Source organism: Nicotiana tabacum, chromosome 19, assembly GCF_000715075.1.
Source record: "Nicotiana tabacum cultivar K326 chromosome 19, ASM71507v2, whole genome shotgun sequence".
Lineage (NCBI taxonomy): Eukaryota > Viridiplantae > Streptophyta > Magnoliopsida > Solanales > Solanaceae > Nicotiana > Nicotiana tabacum.
Genome location: NC_134098.1, coordinates 113,539,162 through 113,564,213, shown reverse-complemented (window position 1 = coordinate 113,564,213; position 25,052 = coordinate 113,539,162). Strand labels below are relative to the sequence as shown.

The following is a 25,052-nucleotide window of genomic DNA, read 5'->3' as shown; positions in this document are numbered from 1 at the left end:
TAAAAAAATAATAAATAATACACAATTGGTATTTTATTATTTTAGCTAAACCATTTTTATGCTAATGTGTTGGAATTCGGTTTAAATTTTTTAAATAAATTTGATCCGAAAATAAAATAAAATATACAATTGGATCAAATAGCCATTAAATCTAAAAAAGAAATTAAAAATACAAAACTAGATAAAATATGTTGTATATTAGATGAATTAAGAATAAATACATAATTATATTGTAATAAATAAATAATTATATTAACAATTGAAAAATATTACATCAGCAATTTGATTTTTTAATTTTTTTCACTTTCACGCGCCTAAAGGAGAGTGTATGTATCCACACTCTTTATCACATTACCATTCCGGAGTAACAATCAAATAGCCAACTTCGAGGGTAACTAAGACTATACTTTATTTAGGTGTGTAACGATTTCGTGCAAAGTTTAGAATTTTTTTTTTAACATAAGCACCATATTTTTGGCTCATAGATTGACATGGTTCTTTTAGAATCTACTAACGTTAATTAATTTCATTACAATCTTAGATTCTTACTTCCATAAAAGAAAATATTCGGATGCATGGTTGTGTGCTTGGACAAAAAAAAAAGTTCCCTCCAAAATAAAGAAATAGTAGATTAATCAAAATGTAGTGGTTGAATAATACATTTTGTAATAGTAATTTAGTCTTTTTTAATATGTTTGAAATAATTCATATAATATATCTCCTTGATCATAAAAATAGAAAAAATGTGTTTTGGTCTTGAGAGTTTCTTCGTTCGTTGAAGTTAGCTAATTAGGATCAACAACTTGTACAAACTTAAGCTTTTGTTAATTTTAATTTTATAACTCAAACTCAAATTCAAATATAATATTTATATAATTTTCTAAAATTTTATATTCATCGAGATAGATAAATATCCAAAAACTAGTTTTTTGGAAAAGTCTAGACTCACTAATCTAGATAAGCGTACCTAAAAACTAGTGCAGACAAAGATAAAGTCCTTATTTCAACAGACAAAAGTTTAAAATATTTTAAACCCAATGGATTATGTCCCTTTTTGAAGATGTAGGGACAAAAACAAGAAAATAGGGAAAATAGAAAAAGAGAAAAAGGGGTAGTATGGTAAGTACGAAACGGGAAAGGAGAAAAGGGGTGCCCCATTATGACCTAAATACCCATCGTTCTCAAGGTAAGCCCATAAGGCTGTAATACCCAACACAACCCTCGCAACCCTCAAATCCCTTTTGCCCCTCATTCCCTCTATTTCTCCAGCCTCCTTCCATTCCCTTCCTTGCCCTTACTCCTCTTTTCCGATTTTCCCCTTTCTCTCCTTCTCTCTCAGCCTACCCCTTTTACCCGCCATATTCAAATATTTCTCAGACCCTTTTCTTGGATTTCAATTTGGAACCCTATTTCGATCCTTTTTTTTCTCATTTGGATCAATTTTGGTGAAATCTGAGATGGGTTCTGATGGGTTTTGTGTTTTCTTGGTGTTTTGATTGAAAAAGCTGGAATCTTTGAGTTTTAGTTCACTTGGGTTTTAGGGCTGCTCGACAAAGTCTCGATCTTGATTTCAAAGAGCTAGTCTTTTGACTTTTGGCTCTCTCTTAATTGATGGTGAGTTTGGTTTTTATTGGGTTCCTGCTACTAGTTTGGTTTGTGGTTTTTGATGTTGTGATAAATAGATTGTTGGGACTATCTCTTTTACTCTATTGTTTGTTTTAGGGATTTGTACAGCTCAATTATATTGAGCCTTGTTGGTTTTAATTCATTCTTGTAGCTGAAAGGAGCTGCTATTTCACGGAGTTTGATCAGTGCTTTGGACTAATATAGTGCTGGGAGCAGGTCAGATTGTATTCCTTTAACTTTTGGTTTTTATTTGTCCTATCTTTTTTTATTTTTCTGGTTTTGAATTCTGATAATAGGTTTAGGTAACTGTGTTTACTTCTCCCTGCATACTCTCTGGTTCAATTAGCTAAATCATGAATCATTTACACTTTGAAGCAGGCCTTGGTGAAATCAGCTGAAGTAAAAATTAGTGATATTTGTTAGTCGTGAGTTGATACTTCATCAAGTGAGAGAAGAGTTTATCTTTTCTTGGTACATTTGCAAAGATTGGTGTCCCCATATTTCTCAGATTGGTAGAACAGGTGACAGAACAGCCTATTGATTGAAGTGTAGGTACTTTTGCAAAGATAAATGGCGAACCATGAGTTGATCCTTGGCCAAAATCACAATTTAGGTGTTGGTGATCAGAACCAGCAAATAGTGTTTGACCATTCTCATGATATGGGTATAAGCCAGAACCATGGATTGGAACTAGCAGAGAACCATAACGATGAGCACGAGATGGGTATAGGGCAGAGCCAAGATCATGACGGGAACCACGAGCATGAGTATGAGAACGAGAATGGTTTACCAATGGAGCGGAAGCCTGAGCATGAAAACCAGGAGTTGCCTGATGAAAACAATGAGTTAGATATTTCTGAACAAGATGAGTTAGGCATCGAGGAAAACCAAGAGCTTGGTGATAACATGGAATTAGCTGTGGTTGAGAGCCATGATATGGGAGTTGAACAACCTGAACATGTATTTGAAGTCCATGATGGCCAGATGGTTCTTGCTTCGTCAGGCCCTGTCATTCAGGCCCGAACTATTTCAGCAACACCTGATTATGAGCTACATGTGGGACAAGAATTCCCTGATGTCAAAAGCTGCCGAAGGGCTTTACGTGACACAGCCATTGCTCTTCACTTCGAGATTCAGACCATAAAATCTGATAAAACTCGTTTTACTGCTAAGTGTGCCAGTGAGGGCTGCCCTTGGCGCATTCATGCTGCCAAACTTCCAGGTGTACCCACATTCACTATCAGAACAATTCATGACAACCATACATGTGGAGGAATCGCGCATCTCGGCCATCAGCAAGCCTCAGTTCAGTGGGTGGCCAACTCTGTGGAGCAACGGCTCCGGGAAAACCCAAATTGCAAGCCAAAAGAGATCCTTGAAGAAATTCACCGGACTCATGGAATCACCCTGTCGTACAAACAAGCTTGGCGTGGAAAGGAACGAATAATGGCTGCTATGCGCGGTTCCTTTGAAGAAGGTTATCGCCTTCTTCCTCAGTACTGTGAACAAGTTAAAAGGACCAATCCAGGGAGTATAGCATCAGTTTACGCAAATCCTGCTGATAATTGCTTTCAGCGGCTTTTTATATCATTTCAGGCTTCTATTTTTGGTTTTCTAAATGCTTGTCGCCCTCTTCTTGGGCTTGATCGGACGTTCTTGAAAAGTAAATATCTTGGTACTTTACTTTTAGCTACTGGCTTTGATGGAGATGGCGGCCTTTTTCCGCTAGCATTTGGTGTTGTTGATGAGGAAAATGATGATAATTGGATGTGGTTTCTCTCTGAACTTCATACCTTGCTAGAGGTCAATACTGAAAACATGCCAAGACTTACCATATTGTCTGACAGGCAGAAGGGCATTGTAGATGGTGTTGAAGCAAATTTTCCCACTGCTTTCCATGGTTTTTGCATGCGTCATTTGAGTGAAAGCTTCCGTAAGGAATTCAACAATACAATGCTTGTTAACCTGTTGTGGGAGGCCGCACATGCTCTTACAGTAATTGAGTTCGAAGCAAAAATTCTCGAGATTGAGGAAATATCACAGGATGCTGCGTATTGGATTCGGCGGATTCCTCCACGATTGTGGGCCACAGCTTATTTTGAGGGCACAAGGTTTGGTCATTTGACTGCTAACATAGTGGAACAATTGAATAATTGGATTCTAGAGGCCTCTGGACTTCCAATAATTCAGATGATGGAATGCATCAGGAGGCAGCTTATGACTTGGTTCAATGAACGAAGAGAGACCAGTATGCAGTGGACGTCAATCCTGGTGCCTACAGCAGAGATGCGAGTTGCAGATGCTCTTGAGCGTGCCCGGACTTATCAGGTTCTTCGTGCTAATGAAGCTGAGTTTGAAGTGATATCTCATGAGGGTACCAATATTGTTGATATTCGGAATCGTTGCTGCCTTTGTCGGGGCTGGCAACTCTATGGTTTGCCCTGTGCACATGCTGTGGCAGCACTACTTTCTTGCCGGCAAAATGTCCACCGGTTTACTGAGAGTTGCTTTACTGTTGCAACGTATCGGAAGACATATTCCCAAACTATACATCCTATTCCAGATAAATCATTATGGAAGGAGTTGTCAGAGGGAGATCCAAATGCTGAGGAGCTTGTTATAAACCCACCTAAGTCACTTCGTCCTCCTGGCAGGCCAAGGAAGAAGAGAGTTAGAGCAGAAGACCGTGGTAGGGTGAAGCGGGTTGTGCATTGTAGCCGCTGCAATCAGACTGGCCACTTCAGAACGACATGTGCAGCTCCAATTTGAGTTGTCTCTGCAGACAATGAAATCTGTGTGATACCCTCTTCCCGTGCAGAATTTATCTTATGTTCTGTCAAAGGATATTTCTAGTTAGCTTCTCAGTCCATAGTGATAACTTTTCATCTACTAGTCTAGTAAGCTTTTCCTTTTTGGATTTGTCTTAATAATACATTGCAACAAAGGATAAGTTTGGTATTATAACAATGATAACAAGAAAATTGGTTTTCTTAGGTTGTGGATGCCACATGCAATTTACAGTCTTTGCATGCCCTCCTGTCTCCTCTCAATTGGCTGTTAACCCGGTATTTTATTACTAAAAAGATGCCAAGTGCAGGTGCAGCAGTTCCTTCTTTTGCTGTGCTCCAAACGGTCGTTTGGTTAATCCTGAGGTCTAGTATCAAAAGTAGAAGTTTACATTTTTGTTGTTGGTTATAATGTTGTGTATGCACACGTAGACAAGCATTGTGGTCAATGCTTATCATGCCTTGTATAGGATTTCAATGAAGCTAAGGTTCGGTTCATTGAGTTGATTATATTTAACTTTAATTTTTGGTTTTTGGGTCAGTGAAACTACCTATGAACCACCACATTGTTGCTGGTTCAGTATATTTGTAGGGTTTCGGCTATGGCTGGTTGACCGGTTAGAGTCGATGACATTGCCTTGCCCCAGTATTGCTGTTTTCTTCTAGTTGGTTGTCTATTTTCTTTGGCTTTGTCATTCTTTTTCCTTTTTTTTTATTGGTTAACCTGTGTTTCAGATTGACAAATTTGAAATGGCTCTGATTTACCAATCTCTGTTCATGCTGTTTTCTTGTTAGGAAATGAAACATGTGTCATCTGTACTTAGATGATTATCTTTTTTAGGGTTTCATATTGATTGGGAAGGATGCTTGGATTGACGATGTGTAGCATTACATGAAATTTAAGATATCTTTACTTGGTTGTCATCCACAGTGTGGTCCAACCTGGATTCTGGACTAGGGTTCAGGTTGCCAGTTTTATGCCGCACCTAAGAGTGTGGTATAGTTGACAATGAAATGAAAATGACAACAGGAGACCAAGGTTCAAATTTCAGCGAGATAAAAAACACTGTCTAAGCCTTGATAGGTAAAGCTCTTCGATACCTGTGCTAGTGGAAGGTAACAAGTGTCCGGTAAATTAGTTTGAGGTATACGTTTAAGATCACAGTTGTAAAACAAAAAAAGTTACAAGTTTGACGGTGAGCAGAATGGCAGCCTCCACTGTCAACTGAGCAAAGTTGTAACTAAAAGCAAACATTCGGGTTATAAAATTCTCAATTTATTTTTCGTTTCTCAAAATACTGGACTTTTCTTTCGTGGTTGTCCCAAATAACAGAAATAATTGTTATTGAACTGTATATGTAAAATAATTCTGGAGAAGATAAAATAACATATAAATAGAAATATAAACGAAACAGAATTTAATCCGAGCTCATTGAATTCACAGTGTTTCTTTAAGGAATTTAATCCCCTCCTAGTACTCAAGGTTGTGGATTATTTTCTCCCAGGATAGAACGAATTACACACTGGTGTAGCGATACTTCAAACACTAGTGTTTCAGCGAACACAAAGATCGGTAGCAAATCACACTTACTGTTGCTTTGTTTGTAGTTAAAACAATGCAGAAGATAGGAGGAGAAGTCAGAAATTCGTATGGAAAATCTGAGAGAATGGACTGATATTTATAGTCAATGTTGAGCTCAAACTTAAGAGGTGCAACTCTTCAAATTCGAAGAGGTGCCAACTATTTCTTCAAATCTGAAGAGGTGCAAATTGTTCTTCAAATCCGAAGAGGTGCAAACTGTTTTGTAAATGTCTTTTACAAAAAGCGAAGGGCATATACTATTACGTTTGGATTTAATATTAATATTCCGTTTACAAAAAATCGGATATTTAATAACAACTCTGTTAATATTTACTATTAACAAATAAATTTGGGCCAAAAACCGAAGCCGTAGCCGAGGGACGACGGCGGCGGCGCGAGGCTTGCCTTCTTCTTAACTCTTTAAGAGTTAGAAGAACCGCAATTGTATATATACCCATCAAAATCTTTTTCTCTTCCAATATGGGACAATATCCCTTTGTCAAGGAGGGAAACTCAAATATTTTCAATTTCACTCCATTTCCCATTCACCCTCTTTTAAGTTACATTTAAGCTTAAAAACTCAATAATTTTAAGCTACATTTAAGCTTAAAAATCCAATAATAATTTCTCTATTTGTATAGAATGTTGTACCTTTTACATTTGATCTTGTATAAAGTGAAATTTTCTGCCTTTTTCTTCTTATTATTATTAAAAATGGACATTGTTGCTTCTTTTTCTTTCGCTCTAGTATATTTTTGTATATGTAAGTTTTCCTCTCAATTTTACCTTTGGTATCATGTTTGATGTTTTCGAGCAGTTAATCCTGCTGACGCTGATTTGAAAGTTTTTTAAAAATGCAAAAATAAATAAATAAATAAATAAATTAGTAGAAACTAAAGCTTACTATTGAAGGCTGTAGCAATGAAAAAGTTAACATAAAGGGGATTTTACCCCGGAAAATGGCCCTTGAATTATTTGAAATAACTCAAAAATGCCTTCTGTTTGTTTTAGGTACCAAAAATATCCTTGCCGTCTATATTTTGGACCACAAATGCCTTTAAACCGTTAGTCTTGCCATTGAAGGAGACATGTCAGTCCAACTGGGTAAGATTTGCTTACATGGCCATCCACCTAAACAATCTAGCATGACAAAATTATTTTTGCGGAAAAATTATTTTTTCTGAAATTTTTAAAAATGCAAAATCAACACTTATTCTGAAAGAAGTAAAAAAATTCCAGAAAAATTATTTATTTCGAAAATTTTTATTAAAATACAAAATCAACACTTATTCCGAAAAAAGAAAAAAATTTCTGAAAAACATATTTATTTCGAAAATTTTTATTAAAATACAAAATCAACACTTATTCTGAAAAAAGTAAATAATTTTCGGAAATATTATTTATTTCGGAATTTTTTATTAAAATACAAAATCAGGACTTATTCCGAAAAAAGTAAAAAAATTTCGAAATGTTTTTTTTTCCGTCCGGATTTTTTTTTACTTTTTTCAGAATAAGTGTTGATTTTGCATTTTTTTAAAATTTTAGAAAAAATATTTTTTCCGTAAAAATAATTTTGCCATGCTAGATTGCTTAGGTGGATGACCATGTAAGCAAATCTTACCTAGTTGGACTGCCATGTCACCTTAAATGGCAAGACTAACGGTTTAAAGGCATTTGTGGTCCAAAATATAGAGGGAAGGGATATTTTTGGTACTAAAAACAAACGGATGGCATTTTCGAGCTATTTCAAATAGTTCAAGGGCATTTTTGGCCATTTTCCGATTTTACCCCAAACAATTGAAGTGTTTTGCATTGGGGAGAAATTCAAAAATAGGCGATTTACAAGTGGTAATTGAAAAATAGCCACAATTTCAAAAGTAATCGAATTTTAGCCACTTTTCATGTAAAGATAAATCTGAACGAAAATAATGTTCAAAATTCGGAAAATATTCCAGCATAATATATTGGAATTCCAGTATAATATACCGGTCCAGTATAATATGCTGGAAGTTCACAAATATGTGCTCCAATCTCCAGTATATTATGTTGTAACTTTCCGCGTGTTGGAGTTCCAGCATAATATGTTTGAAGTTTATATACATGTGTACCAATCTCCAGTATATTATGCTGGACCGGTCCGTATTACAGCAAAATAGTAGCTATTTTTCAATGACTTTACAAACGTTGACTATTTTTCAATTACCAGTCCGAAAACTGGCTAGCCCGTGTTATTTTTACTTTACATTGAGGAAATAGAGGCCCACATAGCCCAAAATTATAATTTATAGTAAGTAGTAATATATTTTAGGGGGATTTACATCTATACCTAATTTTTGGGTCACATTTTAACTTATACCCGCTTTATAAAAAAAATTACAAGCGTACCCACTTTTCGGGTAACTTCACACATACGGCCCTGAAGTAGCAAAAATTTATGTCTGAAGTTTGAACTTCAGAATGTTTTGCCTGAAGTGTAGCCTTATCAAAGCAAAACTTCAGATAGCCTGAAGTTTGGCCTGACTTGCAAAGGCAATCACGCAAACTTCAGTTCATAGTGCAATGGCAAACTTCAATTCAATAAAACTACAACATGTTTTGGCTGAAATTTTTGTTTTGTAATTGTTGAACTTCAACATTCTAGGAGGTGAAGTTTTGTTTTGTAATTGCTGAACTTCAGCATTCTAGGAGCTGAAGTTTTGTTTTGTAATTGCTGAACTTCAACATTTTAGGAGCTGAAGTTTTGTTTTGTATTTGCTGAACTTCAGCATTCTAGGAGCTGAAGTTTTTGTTTTATATTTGCTAAACTTCAACAGTCTTAAAGCTGAAGTTGTGTTCTGCCTTTTTTTGAAGTTAGATGGCTTTAAAATATAACTTAAGCTAAATTGTGCTGAAGTTTTAACTGATTTTTTGATAATGTTCTGAAGTTATTTTTCCTATCTTTTATTTTTCAGTTCTGCAGCCATTTTCTGTCGTTTTTCCTGCAGATCATATCATAAAGCAAGGGGTAAGCTAATTCCAAGAGATCGCGAGGGCAGCTATTGTGTATAATAAATTTCACATGCATGTGCCATTTTTGTGGAGGTAACTTGGAAGAGAGGACATGTAGTAGTCAGTTGTTGTTGTATGTTTAAGAAGGATGGACCAGGGAAAGACACAAATCACACCTACTTTAACCAGCTTGTGGAGTTTTATTTACTAGTCCTTCAACATAGAATATGGTAGTTGATAAGATTTAATAAAACTTTACAGATCCAATCAATAATACTTATACAAAGTCTCATGTGTTTGAGAGAGAAAAGAAGAAGAGGAAAAGAAGAGGAGGAAGTAAGGAGCGCATACGTCAGGAGTAAGAAGAGGAGTCAAGTTGTCAAAATTAGGGTATAGGTTAAAGAATTTTTAAAATATGGGTATAGGTTAAATGAGGACGACCAAATAAGGCGCCCGTGTAATTTTTACCATATTTTATGTAGCTTCTTATTATGTAAACTTCATTTTGAAACATTTAAATATTTATATTTGAATTGAGACTGAAAAAAGAAGTGTCGTCTTTGTATTCTGTCCTCCATTAATTTTTAAAATTAAAACCAAGGATATAGTAATTACGTGACTATTATATTAGTGACAAAAGGTGTTGAGGTAGCAAGTATTCCAAGGTACGCAAAAGCGAGAAAAAAATATTACACAATAGGAATATGTTACAAATAAAATATAATATTTATTAATATTTTTTTCTTATGCAACCAATCAAGTATTTAATATGATATTAGTAAAAGAATTTGAGAGTCTTTTAGAATTGGGATTAAAGAGTTTTTTACGACTAGAGAGAGAGAGAAGCAGAAGCTGAAGGAGAAGAGAATATCGGAAGAAGGATGATACACCGGAAATGGAGTTTGCTAACAGGCCCCGCTGCAATTCTCGGCGGTATCGTCGGTACTATCGTCGTCGCCAATTTTATCTTCGTCCAAAATGTATGCTCAGCTCTCTCCATATTTTAAATTTTTTTTCCCTCTCCTGTTTGTTCTAGTTTTTCTTTGTGAGGCCATTTCTGGATTTTTGTATGTCGTGTCATCCTTGCCACTGGCCATGCTAATATTATCTCTGTTATTCGGAATGTTTGTTGAAGCTGTTTCATTTCTTTTAGATCGGGACTGGATTAGGGTTTCTCGATAGAGTCGATTTGATAATCCCTAAATTGAATAATTTGCATCTCAACCCAAGGGAAAAGGTAAATTTTGCTTTGAGCGAATTTCACATAAAACTGTAATCTCACAACTATTGTAATAGATCCGAGAACTTCAAACCCCCCCATTTCCCCAAGAAAAGAAAAGGGCTTGGGTGTGTTAAACTTTACTTTGAGGGAAGCACCCATATCCAATATATGTAACTTAACCACACAAAGGTGTGGAGGTGAACCTCATTTATTGTTCATTGTGTGCCAAGTCTACAGATAAGCTGAACTGCTGGCAGAGCCCTAAAAACTCTTCAACCTGTAAAAGAAAATTTACAGGGGGATGGCTTTTTCGTCTGGTTAATAGCTTGTCTTCGGTGTGGAGAAAACAGTGGTATCAGGGAAGGTGAATGGATTTAGAATTTATTTTAATTCATTGACTGGGATTGAGGCTATAAATAAACTACTGAAATTATCTAGCTTTGCTTTGCATTTGGTTCCAACTCCACGAATGAGAGGGAGTGGGTAAAGGAGAGAGACAATCATAGTCGTATATTCCTAATAATATACTTTTGCTTCCACTTGCTTTATACAAGTGTAAGGGAAGTGAACGACATATGCATTTTTCTATACATTCTATTTCAAAGGGGCTGAAAGACCTGCCCAACCCCTTCAATTTTACTCCTTATGAAATAATGGTCCTATTTTACTTTTCTGTCTCTTTCTGAATCCCTTCACGTCAACTAAATCTGTTGTTGTTGAATTCAGATTGGGTTTGAGCTGGTTTGAGTATTTCAGCTCATATCTGTTAAATGTGCCTTGGTGTGGCCCTTCCCTAGACCCCGCGCATAGCGGGAGCTTAGTGCACCGGGCTGCCTTTTTTTATCTGTTAAATGAGCAGAATTGGGAGCTTAATTAATCGTAGGTCATGTAAATGTAGATAACATTTCTTGTTATGGATGTATGATGTGTCTCACCTTATTTTCAGTACAAGTACCATGCTGTCTTACTTGATTAGGCCTATGTATAATAATGAGATAGGAGAAAAGTTATTAAAAGAGATGCCCAATCGCAATTGCTGGACCAAGTAAATATTTGCTCATCTGTGAATAGAAGGCCATAGGATAAAAGGAGGAAGTCTTAAGAAGAAGAAGAAGAAGGTAAAGTTTTAGTAGGTTTATGAGAAAATTTCCATTTTTTTGTTTATAGATGTTTTCTTCTGATCGCGTGTAAGTTTGGAATACCCAAGAAGAAGAAGCTAAAGTTTTAGTAGGATTATAAGAAAATTTCCTTCTTTTTTTTTTTATTTTTATAGATGTGCATTTTCTTCTGATCACGCGTAAGTTTGGAATACCCAAGAAGAAGAAGAAGAAGCTAAAGTTTTAGTAGGATTATGAGAAAATTTCTTTTTTTTTTGTTTATAGATGTGCATTTTCTTCTGATCTCGCGTAAGTTTGGAATACCCTCTCCCCTTCTCTATAACTCTCTTGCTGCTCGCCTCTCTCTCTCTCCCAAAAACCACCCCCACACAAAACCCAAAATCATTTTCTTTTGCTGTTCAATCTTGAGCTACACCTGACCCTGCTGGACTATCTTCTGCTGCTACTTTTTCGTTGTTTCTGAAACATTCTACTAGTCTTCCTATTTCTTGTTACTGGCTTACTGCAACTCTTTTGTCCTTTGCTACTGTTTAATCAACAGTCAACATCTTGATAGCCCACCTATATGTGATCATCCGTTGTCATTATTAAAAGAAAAATGATAGTCAGTTGCTCAGTTCACCTATTTCTTTCTGCAAAATCTTGCAATTACTGTTAATTTTCAGTCCTGTGAGACCGTGGAATAGTACTGCTGTGTCCGAGATGTAAGGCAAAAGTCACCCATGGGTTAAATGTAGGGTTTATCTCATTAATCCAGTGTCTACTTTTATTCTACTAAAATGGAAACTTTGTCAATAACATAAAAACAAAAAAAGGGAAATGCAGCAAGCAAGGCAGTCTGCGAGTTGTAAGAACTTGGATACTGGTCTCTGTTAAAGCTGCAGCGTAAAGGTACATACACTGATGTAGCCTGTAGGTGTGCTTCTGAAAAGGTGTAAAGGAACTTGTCATGGAGCAAGTATATATTTAGGAGATGAAAAAATGGAGGTGACTACCCACCTTCTCTCCCTCCCCTTGGGGTGGTGGGGAGAGGAGGTGCGTGATGGAACGAAATTGAAGGTGGCAATTTTTTGTTTCATTGTTATTGACTCTATAAGCTATTGGCAAACTCCTCTCAGTTAAAAACTTAATATCTCATGGTCAAAAGATAATATATAACATACTGTGCTTTCTTTTGCTGCAAATTGTCTAATTTCTTTCCTTATTTGGTTGGTAATAAGTTGTCTAATGCGCTTTCTGCTTTCTGATTGCTATATATTATTACAAAGGTGGAGTTAATATTTGGCCGCCTTCTTAGTTTGATATGTTTTATTCAAATGTTAACTTGCAGGACCCGTTCCTTAAGCCCGATCGGAAGCAGGAGAAGGCACCTTCAAACAAGTGAGAAATGCGTGTGATTTTCTCTGGTTTGGGGTTTTCTGTTGGTTTGATTTGTCACTACATTACGGCCCAATAAACTCAAATTTTGAGCATTAGCTTGAATGTAGGTTTTCTTTTGTTGGCTTTCTTTCTGTACTCTTTCTCTTCACAGAATATGAAAGTATGCTCCAAACAAGAGTCCTAGGTTGGGAACTGGTCATCTCCTGTTTCGTGACGCTTTATTCAGGTTATGAATAGAATAAAATGTGGAGATGCGACAAATTTGATATTGTGCAGAAAGTAAGACAGGTGCTGTTGCATTATAGGTTGGCAAAAGACGAGCTTGTTTATTATCAAATTTACCTTTATCGTAATACTTATTTTTTATTTTTGGGGGCAGTTTTTTGATGGGTTTGCTTTTATGTTTGTGTGCGCGCGCTTATGTTGATGCAATGGGGTCAACATGAATGAAGAATATGGCCATGGAGGGTTTTGCCTTCTGCTATCTCTGTCTAAGGGCTTGGTCCAGCCAAATTAGCAAGCAGAGTGAAAGGCTTCATTATTCCATATCTGTGACAGCTGTGGGATCAGCAAAAATAGAATATAATGGGCCAAGTAGACATGTGCTTCCTTGATATTATTCTCTCTTTGGGGGAGATAAGTGTCAAACTCTACTTCCAAAAAAAAAAAAACAGAAAAAAAAAGGAAAAATAGATGAGGGAACAGAGATTTGAACTCTAAAACCTGGTATAGGTCATGACTTGCCGAGTTTGGATTTGAGACGTATTTGAAAATATTCACCAAGAGTTAAAAGGTAGATTTTAGGTGTATTATTTGGTTTTTAATGGTAATATTTTACAGTTATTATCCAAAAAAAAAAAAAAAAAATTAATGCCAATCGCCATATACTGTTGGATTCAATTGAAAGTTTATGAGATGTTATTATATTACATCCGATGTAGCCTTAAATCGCTAGAGAACTATAGCCAATTTGTTCAATCAGAACATAATATGATATTAATGTAAAAGAGCTTTCTTTGTTATTTCATCAACAATATGGATGGCTGCTTCAAATTTTAAAGAAAAACATAATAGTCCCTAAAGCAGAGTTCATTAGTTTTAGCCTCCACCTCATTACTTGTTCTCTTCTTCTGTTAACCCAGCCCAATGCCCCAAGGGAGAAGGTACTTCTGTAAGGACGACTTTTATACAATCCCAACTATTTGTGTTCACGCAGCTGCAATACTAGTTGCAACAGAGCAAACCGCCAAACATCCTCAAACACCATGTAGAGTCATAATATTTTTACATCCTTGAGCGCTGTGGCAGCTAACCGAGCAAATATGAAATTATTCAGTGTTAAAGATCATATTAGTCGTGGAAAGACTAGGAAGGTGAGATAAGAGACAAATCAGGAGAAAAATGAAATAGACATTTGGTAGGTACATCGTTGGAACGACCCTAATGCATAAAATACTCTCTACCTATAGGAGTTTTCCATGTCACTAGGCCTAAATGAAGGTACAACAGTACAACGCACTCTGATGAAAGGATTATTAGTTTTGTTCACCAAATGAAATGCATAAGGGTCCAGCTCAATAGCCATAGTTGGTACCATACACTGAACCATAGCCTCCTGATTGACCTGGAACGCCTGGATTTGTAGGGGCAGATGAATACATAGAAGTAGGAGGAGCTCCATAGGAGTTGTAGCCTTGGTCAGCTGGTGGAGCTGTCTGTGCCTGAGGCGCCCCTGCATCTGCCATGAAATTCTACGACACACAAATGAAGAATAAACAAATACATTTCAAGATAGGATATGAGAAGCACGGATATTGGCTAAACCAAAAGTCAAATGGAAAAAGAAAAGACGGCACTTTGCACCCACTCAACAGAAACTCATATGCATATGCACATACCAGCAGAAAAAAGAGCTTAAATCTTATGACAAGTGAAGCAAGAATTTTACCTGTACCAATTGTTGTGCTGTTTGGACTTGAGAAGCAGTTCCACTGATCTCAACAGTCATCTCCCCAGGAACTCCCCTTGTTTCCTGTATGGTAACAGTAGCACCACTAACCCGCCGGATGTAGCTTATGCTCGCACCATTTGTTCCAATCACAGCATCAGCATAGGACAATGGGATCTGCATATGCTGTGTAATCTGCAAAACTATGCCCTCAGAACAAGCAAAAACTCGCACATGAATATCTTTCTTTTTCTCATTTTGTTTACTAGCACTTCATCGTGACCATATTAGGTTTGCTTAGGATGTCTTGCATATAAATTGCCAATATTTTTGCAATCTAAAAATATTTCTGAAGTTCAATCCTTAATTCTCAGCTAAGTATCCAATTTGATAAAGTATCAGTGTAAGGCCAAGGATATATGCTATTTGTGCATAATGCAGTGATTCAGATTGGCACCAACTGAAAACAACAATGCCATTCCCATCCACCAACATCTCTAAAAATGCTAAAAGAAAACCATGATATATCAGGAAATCAAGTTTGTTTAACCAACGAAGTACCAACTGAGGTCACAAAAGAAGCTCGGAGAAACAAGAAATCAAACGATACAAAAGCAGGCAAAAAAGAAGCCTAAAAGATCAAGTAACTGATTGAGCAGTCTTTGCGGGGAAAAAATGGACGAAAACAATGATTAAGATTGGAAGCAACACGTCACTAAATGAGTGAAAATTATTGGAAGCGACACAAGTTACAAAATGAGTCCTAAAATATATTCTCCCTGTATCACATCATAGTAACACCTATTACTATTTCGGAAGTCAAAATTTTCTTCAACTACAATTTTCTCAAAAAAAATCAAAATATTTTAACTATAGAATATTGTGATTTATAAGTACATTAACAAAATCTCTAATCAAGCAAATTTTCTTTTTACAAAATTAAGAAATGTATGTCCAAAGTCACACAGAAAATTAGATAGGTTGAACCTCTAACTCCAAAAAACCTGGCAGGGAGTACTTCTCAAGTAAAGCTAGGAGTTGTCCGACTAGCTTAGTTAACAGAACTGCCTGGGAATAAAATTCTACAAAAGCTACCCTACCATTTATGCATTTCTTGCTTAGCTAAATAACCTGCACTATAGTGCATCAAGGTATCACCCACTACAATTTGATACCTGTTACTGAAGTGCATATAGGGTGTGTAGCAATTTCCCCTTTTTTGGTAATTCCCACCTGTCTTTTAGTGAATGACTGCCAGCCTTTTGGTTTCTTTCAACAGAATGGTGGGAAAGATGGGCATGTAGAGTTGAAGCTGTAGTTAATTTCAAAACTAATGAACTGTTCTCCTCATGTAAACCAACAATAAGAAGCTTAACACACCCATTTCTCTTTAACTACTGACTCAGTTTGCTTAGAGTAACAGAACATACCTGAGTAATCAGAGACGGTGCGGTTGTGTTGTTGGATGATGAATGCATTGACATAGGAGTTTCTCTTCCATATGCAGAAATTCCCTGATGAGGTTGTTTCTCCAGTGGGGGTGGCATGTCAACTGGAGCATAATAACTATCATGTTGCCTCGATGGTGGCATGTCAGCTGGAGGGTAATAACTATCATGTTGCCTTGATGGTGGTGGCATGAAATGAGGATTAGATCCATATCCCGGACCTCCAGCAGCGCTTGAGGGGAAAGCTTGGGGAGGAGGACCCCAAGACTGTGGAGGTGGCATGTGTTCCACTGGTCGATTTGGCATTTGCATCTAAACAATAAATAAGTTCATTATCCATCAAAAGATGCTAAGATACAGTCCTAAAAATTTCTAATTGAAATGAGGCTTACTTGCATCTCAAATACTGGGATTATGCTGCGATCAACCAAAAATTTCCTCAAGTGATTAGCAATTAACTCAACTGCCTTGTGTACACTTGCAGGCTCCCCTACTACTTCAACTATCCTATCATCTTGAAGTGCAAAAACAGGAAGATCCTCTGCAATGATATGTAGCATCACAAGAAGGAAGTAAGACCACATGAACTAGTGATTAAGTTGCAGTTAAGAACACAAAATTGAACCAAACAGTCCCAAAGAATAGTTCATGATGAACGTAGAGAGGCTATAGTACCAATTAAGGACCTCGCAATCTCCAAATCCAACCGAACAATTTAACCACAGGAATTACCTTACCTAACTCCTCTAGTATTAAGTTAGACATACAAAAGTATACACAACCGGAATATGACTTTCCACATTCTAGTTTATTTTATGTTTTAGCTTTCCACTAATCTGTTATTTCATGTTTAAACTTGACTCCAATATGAGAAAAGTTTTAGTTTAATCTCAGGTTTAAGATTTCCAAAGAAGGATGAGACCAAATTCAATTGGAAAAAGTTCAAGTCTTGAAAAAACGTCTAAGCTTGGCGAATTTTAATTCAGTGTGCTCAAGCCTACGCATACAAACAGTACACATACCTAGAGTACAAAAAGATTAGATGCCTCCTTGAGCTAGGAGGATCACCACGTGCTCTTGAGCCAAAGTGTGGAACAACGTAGTCCTACACGCAACGAGATGTAAGAGGTCCTGACTATAAATCCAATATTAGACCAAAATGACCAGAGAACAAAACCACATCCTTGGCATCAAATTCATTCAGTGAGGCTTCACTAATGTTTTCATACTTAATGTTTGCTTTCACTTGTTCATTCAGGTATATTTTGATAAATAAGAACAAAAATAATACTCCCTCCATCCTATTTATGTGACTCTTTTCATTTTAGTCAGTACCAAAAAGAATGACACCTCTTTGGAAATAATTTTTATCACAGAATCCCCATTTTACCCTTAATGACATGATTTTATAGACACAAATATCTCATGGCATGTTTGAAACCACAAGTTTCAGAAGTCTTTTTTTCTTTTGTAAATTCCATAACCATCAAGCCCCTTCACGTAAAATGGGAGGGAGGGAATAATTGAAATCTTTTAAGAAAATGCATTTTATTCGGTGACTCTTACAGCTTCTCAACGGTATTTGATGATCTGCATTTGGATCCCATCGACCCTCTCAAACTAACTCTTCTTTGATAAGGCACTTACCGTGTCATCAACTCCATAAGCTTTTCCAAGCAAAATACTCTTTCCTGGAAGGAATTACATCCCCTGTATTGTTTTGAGTCAGAGAATTACAACCCTGTAGCTCATTTGCAACTACTCATAAAGAGGGCTAGGTCTTCTGTAATGACTAGACACATGGAGACCATAAAAAGTCTAATTTAGGCATATTGCGCTTGTTAAAATTTATGATCTTAATTTATCCTTTAGTTAAGATAACTCATTATTTTCTTTTTCCCCATCTTTTTATTAGATTTCTATGTCAATGTGAGTGAGCTGGGACCTAGAGAGTCTAGTTTTAGTTAACCCCTACTATGCATTAAAAGAACATTATTTAGTATTTAAATGAAATGGGCCTGAATAAAGATAAATGGGTATAAAAGATTTATATAGTTAACCCCAACTAGTTTAGATCGAGGCTCAATTAGTAATACTAAATTTTAATTTTGACCTAGAAAATTTCCTGAACTTCTGCCCTTGGTTTGCCACTTACTACAAGATTTACAGCATCTGGATTACATTGTACAATGACAGCATATATCTGGAACATGTTTATCTCCGTTTTGGACTCAGCTGGGTTATGCCAGGAAGTGTCAAGGATGCATCTGGAGCACTTGGAAAGTTGGCAGCATCATCAGAAAAAACTGGAGGATGATACCTACTTGCATATTTTGGTGTGTTCGGGCCGAAAGAAACAGATGTTTTGATGAAATATCAACTCCAAATCAGTCCCTGAAAGCTGAATTCTTAAGTTTATATAGCTGGAGCAACTTATTCCCTGTAAATTCTCCTGACACCTTTTCGGATTTTGGTAACTCCCTATCCCTAGCATAGGCCTCACTGTATGGAGTAACAAAATCTCTTTTTCACCTAGTACTAGTATCTTTTGTAATAGCTCCACGATTTGCATCTTTTGATGCCATTAATGACGATGTTTACTTCATCAAAAAAGATTTACCACATCTGGATACCACAATTATATTTACATGAGAACAAGTTTTATTAACCTGATTCAATTCATACAAAACAAACTACGACGTATTAAACGTGCTATTATTACTAGAATGAAAAGGATAAGATCCGATACAAATTCATTAAAAGGCATGGCCAAAAGTCTTCTATTACCCTTTAGATCTCTTCTTTAGTTGTTGGAAAGATTTACAGGCTTCAAACTCTTGCTATTATTCTTTTGAGTAAATACTTCAAACTCTTATTATTTTTATTCTTACATGATTACCACTTAAATTCCTTATTCTATTTTTTTTTATAAGGTAAATTGTATTAATCAAAAGGGAGAAAAGACTCCCGTATACAAGTGGTATACCAAAAAGTAGAGAATTTACATCAGAACATGATTCTCTACAAAAGACGCCCAATCTTTCTACACAAGTAGGGGCTATATGGGTGCACCAAAAAGCGATCAAAGATAAAAGACTATTCTTAAGATGTGAAAAAGGAGACTCAATCCCCTCAAAAACTCTCCTATTTCTCTCTCCCCAAACTGTCCACATGAGAGCTAACGGGGCGAACTTCCACGCCTTTTGCTTGCTTCTTCTACGGAAACCGGCCCAGCTATATAGCATTTCCTTTACAGTGTTTGGCATCACCCATTAAACACCAAAAAGATTCAGGATTGCCCTCCACAAACCCGAGGACACAAGGCAATGCAACAGAAGATTATCAACTTCTTCCCCTGAGCTTTTACACATGTAGCACCAACTAACACGTGTAATTCCTCTCTTTCGCAGATTTTCCGCTGTCACTCCCCTCGCTGCTAGCCATGCAAAAAAGCACACCTTCGTGGGCGCCTTAGGAATCCAGATCGAGGAGTATGAAAAAGTAGCCTCCTCTCTCACCAACATATTCTGGTAAAAGGACTTTACGGTGAACAAACCATCGCCACGCAACCCCCATCTCCAAGAATTGCAAGATGGATAGGGCCTGTCTTGCCCGTATAGCAGTGCCAATAAATTTTGGAGCTCCGCAATCTCCCAATCTTGCGTGTTCTACTATACTAAAGTAACTTCCTCTCCACAAAGAAACACACTCACCATGCATAGTTTTCAAGGAAACATTGCAGGGAGCCAGGGAGTACTAGCCAAGGCTCAGATGATATATTGAAATGACTAACTCAATACAAGACCCTGAAACGTTGATGTTAATTATTCTGAGTTGAAACTTTGCCTGCATTAAAAGCTAACCTTTTTCCTGAACAAGAAACTCAAGAAAATCGCCCCCTCCTTGACACTTTAAAACAAGCTAGAAGGCACTAGTAATTTCATGCATTTATTCAAATAGAGCCAAGGGTACAAACCAAGACCACATAGATAAGATAGTTGATTGCACAAAGAGTTCAAGAACAAAAGAACTCAAAGGCAAAATGGATGTCCCTAAAACACGGACGAGAATGCTAACATCTTGTTCCTTGGTTGAATAACAGAGATATCCAAAAGCAAAGGAAAGAACCTGTTCCAAGAACTCTAACAATACACTGGGATGCTTCTTGAATGGTCTTGACAGTTGTCCCTTGTTTTCCAATTAGACTTCCAGCCTGTGCTGCTTGCACCAGCAGCTTTGTCGAGACCTTTCCAGGTATACCTGGAGGAGGATGAGAAGAATCACTCTCCAGCCCATCAACAACACGTTTATGAACCCTCAGAAGACCATCTATAGCAGGTGGAAGAGAGGCATCGGGATCCTCCTTGGCAGATACCATTACCTATCCGCATAGCAGCAATTCATTACAATAAATTATAACTTAATTGTACTTAACAAAAAATATGTTATAACTTAACTGCAGCGATACAAGTTTCGAATCATGAACTAGAAGAATGTGTGCTCTCTTCCATTAGCAAAATATATACATCTACATAAAGTATTTTGTCTTTCATTAGTACAGACTAAAATACTATAGGGAAAGTGTGTTCGCTTTCATTAGTACGAACCATACTCTAAGAATTGTGTTATTGTAAAAGACAGATATTTTAGAATGTTGGTTAATAAAATACTCCTGTGCCAAATCATCTGCCTTACATCTACGTTGGGTTGTTCCAGATTGTCTCCCTCTTCCAATAATAGAAACTTTTTCTCTACTATTCTAGACACCTGTGATTACTATTACAAAAATGCACTTCCATCTTATTCTAAACATTGAAATTACCAAAAAGTCAATGTAGTCTCTACTTTTGGACCTTTAAATTTAAAAATAATAAAGCTGTTATTCTTATTACAAAAATGAATTTTCATATTATTATAAAATTTGAAAGTTATCAAAAGTTAACGTTGTCTCTACTTTTGGACCCGCTTTAATTTAAAGAATAGTAAGGCTTCAACTCTTAAATGAAATTCATGTCCCAACTAAATGCGAAGCCAAAACTGGGACGGAGAGAGTAATCACAAAGCTCGTGCCAGAATATTGTGGCTCGCCTTCTTACATAGTAAGGAATTCTCTTTACTCAAATTAAATATATACCATCTGCATTCAAACGTTTTACCATATGTTCCATTTCTTAACAATTCAAATTAGAATGTCAAGGTTACTGTTAGTGTTAGAGATAGAGTGTTAAGAGAGTAATGTTATGCTAGATATCGTCCCACATTGGCAAATATCTTATGTGCCTAGTGTTTAAACTTTAAAAACCTATTGCCCTGCCTTGATCAAATCATCAAGCAATCTATATATCCTAACCGAAATGAAGCAATCAATATATCACCTCTATCGAATTCTTAAAGGGTATCAGATTCGCATTCTCACATGATATCAAAGTCTCTATGATCATTGTAGAAGTTCAAGGAACTTCCACCTAATAATGAAGGGCCACACACTGCCTGCCTGCTACAAATTTTTCCCTTACATTCTTTCCGGTGAATGCTCCAATGGCACTTTTGCTGACTTTCTTGAACAGACATTATAAGCTTCTTGTTTCACTTGCCATCAATTACCAGATGTCCGCATTTCTCTTAAACCCAATAGCAGTCACCCAACTCTACTTATAAAAGCGCAGCAGTTTTAAAAACTTTGACCAACTACACAAGCAGTTTTAATGAGTAGTTAAGACAGGTCCATAACGACCAACAGTTAATTTCACCCGATAAGTATCATACCTAGACAACCACAAGAAAGGAAGAGATGAGATGGGGAAAGAGACAAATAACAGCAAGAGGTCACGATCGAACAACTCAAATCCTTGATGTTTAGGACTTCCCAGCACCCTTTGACTAAGTTCTAAGTGTGTGTATATATATATATATAAAAAAAAATTGTTCTTTTTTTTTGGGGGGGGGGGGGTAACTAATTTTTTTACAGGTAGAAAAGGAAAAACATGGATTAGTAAGCAACGAAACAAAAAGTAATAGAAGAAAACAGGGTGGAGTTTGAGAAGTATCTTGTCTACAGGTAGAAAAGCTGGGACTTACTGCTCTCTCAGAAGTTCCAGGAGGACCATCGAGAATCTTGATACGAGCTTTTGATTCTTCAACTGTTTTTTTGATGTACTCTCCCTTGCGTCCAATAATACTACCTACTTTTTGTGAAGGGACCAGCATGCGGAATACACTTTCCCCTGGCCACCCTGGCCACCTTTCGCCACCACCCGCAGTAGTAGCAACATCTTCTTGTTGTAGTTCTTTTTCCTGTTCCTGTTCCTGTTCCTGTTCCTCTTCTTGTTCTTGTTTTGGTTCCTGCTCCTGCTCCTGTTCTTGCTTCACCTCAAGGAGTGAATGTTCTTCTTTCACCTCAAGGAGTGAGTTCTCTGGTACTCCCTCATTCTCGTGTTGATTAAGGCTTTGATCTAGTTCCTCCGCATTCTCTTCTTTGATAAAATTAAGTTCCTCCATATCTCTTTACTGTGAAATAGAGTTGTCAAGGGGCATGTGCACAGGTATATAAACACAAATATCACTTTAAAAAGTACATTAGATAAACAATCTTTTTTCTTGATAAGTTCATTACTTAACGGTTTTAGTTAGCAACCATTGCTACCCAAAAAAGCCCAGAAAGTTAAAAACTAGGAATTCATTTTAAATAGCAACAACTAAACTATGATTCATTTTCAAAATAGAAGAGAATGTAAGGGGAAAAATGGTTCCTCTTCCAGAAAGCTTTATGCTTAAACTGTAAAAGAAATTTCATAAGGTTCACAGGGTGAGAGCAAATAAGGATCGTCAAGAAAAAAGTTCCTCATGATAATTGGAGTGAGACTTTCTTGTCACAGAAACAAATCAAGTTCCTTACATGCCCCATGTTTAACATGACAAACATTAGAACTATTTGGCACATTAGTAGAGAACACTACAAAAGATCAGATCTAGAAAGAGGAGCTATGGAGTTACAACCAAGTCTATTTTGAACTGTACATCATTCATTAACAGTTGGTCTTTCAAGTATATATAATTCACACTCCATGATCAGAGAATCAATGCATGTCCCTTACTCCCTTTCTTGTCTGCCAGAAAATGAAGCCCATTTTCTCACAGTTTATAGCATACTACTTAATGCAAGTATTACATGGGATCCAGTTGCTCACTTCCAATGAAAATTATTCTCTTTTCTAGACCAAGCTTTAAATAATGAAGAAACAACCAGTGACCCCACTTGTTCCCCCACTTAAAATTCAAAAACAAGATACGCCTCACTCAAAATAGTTTACTCTAGGCACTGTTGACAAATGCATCTTCTTTATTTTTATTTTTAATATTTGATCAATATTCTGCACATGCATCTTAAGACTATATAGTTTGGCATAGACATATCGCAAGCTACAATTTTCTTTGATGGAACTACAACACAAAAGGTAAAAAAGCATTGCATATCAGATCAAGACCACAGCTACCATATTGGCTCTATAAAAGCTCTCTTCTTTTGTACTTCTCCTCATCTATAACTCTTAAACATTATCAGTCTGACATAATCTTATCCAAAAACTTACTAGTCTAACCTAATATGAACTATGAAGAATGAAAAGATTAGTGTTACACAAACTTGCTTTATTTACCAGAAAATTTATATTAACAAAACTAGATGCTGATTCTTTCAAATCCATAGCTCATATCATCATAAACAAAGTCAGTCCAGTAAAATTTTTTGATTCAAGTAGTTTTTTCCACCCAAACATGTCCTGAATGAAAATCTACCACTGTCAAAGATCCTTTTTTTTATAAATAAGGTCTCACATATCACTTCTTCTTGATGAGTTATGTCTAAGGGGATAGTTACTAATCAGTGTTACTCTCATGACTCTTACCTGGTTTAATTTTAGCATATAACTCATAAACCCAATTGACCTCGAAAGTTAAACTATAATGAAATCCCACCATGAATCTAGCATGAAGAGATGGGCACCTTGACCCTACTCAAAGGAGATTAACTAATCATTCTTTCTCTTTACTCCATTCTAGGGTCCGTTTACCAAAGAACTCAAAAACCATACAGACTTGGAGCTAAAAATACAGGAAAACCCCATCAGAAAACTAGTACAAAAAGACAAGACACCATAACCCAGTTTTCGCAATACCAAAAATCAAACTGAGCATAACTGACAATTAGAAAACCATGTTTCACAATGCAATAGTTATTAAAATAAGAAACAATTTCAACATTGACACAAAAAACACAGTCAAGGAGACGAAAGAAGCGAGCTCATGCAGAAATTACCAAAACTAAACCGAGCAAAAGTGAGAACTAGAACACTAAAAGCATAAAACAAACTCTAATTCAAAAAGAGAATTATAATCACTGCAACTTTAACAAATTCATGAAATCCCCCCAAGCATTTAAACAATTACCAAAATCATAACGGAGAATTAGAACATTAACACGGAATGGAAGAGCAATTAAAGAAAGAGATAGAGCAAAAATATCTCAAGAAAATAGTGACCCATCAAAAATTAAGCAACAATCTCTTGAATTGACATACCCCGAATAACTGTAAGAATTGGAGCTAAAAATCAACATACCCGCAAACCCTAGAAACCTAATTGTGAATATGTATACATATATAACAGTGTGATGTAGAGTTTCATAAATTTACTTTATTACTTACATGGGTTTCAGTGAGACAGTACTTTAGAGAGGGAACAACAACTGAACAAGAAGTTGATTTGTTGAAGAATAAAAGACTGCTGTTTGGCTTCGACCAAATTTAGGTTTTGGGTGGGGTTTTTTTTTTTCCTCTTGGGTTTTTGGGTAGGTTTATTGTCGTGTTTATGTGTTTTGGGTAGGTATGTTTTTATGTATATATCTTTTGTTTGTTTATTTTGTTCGGTAGGAGGAGAATAAATACTCGTTGGTTTTG

The 25,052-nt window shown here is 36.4% G+C and overlaps 2 protein-coding genes and 1 long non-coding RNA gene across 8 annotated transcripts; 2 read left to right on the top strand and 1 right to left on the bottom strand.

Moving 5' to 3' along the window:
• Positions 1-1,195: 1,195 nt before the first annotated feature.
• LOC107822431 (uncharacterized) lies at positions 1,196-4,619 on the top strand. Of its 4 annotated transcripts, none has more exons than XM_016648978.2 (3): positions 1,196-1,614; positions 1,778-1,842; positions 2,005-4,619. In XM_016648978.2, exon 3 carries the CDS (start codon positions 2,197-2,199, stop codon positions 4,393-4,395), a length of 2,199 nt encoding a protein of 732 aa, XP_016504464.1. In that variant the 5' UTR covers positions 1,196-1,614; positions 1,778-1,842; positions 2,005-2,196; the 3' UTR covers positions 4,396-4,619. The 4 variants fall into 4 exon arrangements, with proteins under 4 accessions (XP_016504464.1, XP_016504466.1, XP_016504463.1 ...); XM_016648980.2 differs by having other exon boundaries at positions 1,197-1,614; positions 2,002-4,619; XM_016648977.2 differs by having other exon boundaries at positions 1,224-1,614; positions 1,723-1,842.
• Positions 4,620-9,770: 5,151 nt separating this feature from the next.
• LOC107822432 (uncharacterized) lies at positions 9,771-13,052 on the top strand. Its single transcript, XR_001656339.2, has 2 exons — positions 9,771-9,962; positions 12,653-13,052. It is a non-coding gene; the product is annotated as an uncharacterized LOC107822432 (long non-coding RNA).
• A 1,003-nt stretch (positions 13,053-14,055) lies between these two features.
• LOC107822433 (flowering locus K homology domain) lies at positions 14,056-25,007 on the bottom strand. 3 transcript variants are annotated; one of them, XM_016648982.2, is made up of 7 exons: positions 24,801-25,007; positions 22,177-22,605; positions 20,227-20,479; positions 16,491-16,639; positions 16,081-16,410; positions 14,651-14,845; positions 14,056-14,453 (listed from the first exon to the last, which is right to left on the bottom strand). In XM_016648982.2, the coding sequence occupies exons 2-7, from the start codon at positions 22,594-22,596 to the stop codon at positions 14,277-14,279; spliced, it is 1,524 nt and encodes a 507-aa protein (XP_016504468.1). In that variant the 5' UTR covers positions 22,597-22,605; positions 24,801-25,007; the 3' UTR covers positions 14,056-14,276. The 3 variants fall into 3 exon arrangements, with proteins under 3 accessions (XP_016504468.1, XP_075094527.1, XP_016504469.1); XM_075238426.1 differs by lacking the exon at positions 24,801-25,007 and adding an exon at positions 24,675-24,780; XM_016648983.2 differs by lacking the exons at positions 14,056-14,453; positions 14,651-14,845 and adding an exon at positions 14,852-15,962 and having other exon boundaries at positions 24,801-25,006.
• Positions 25,008-25,052: the final 45 nt, after the last annotated feature.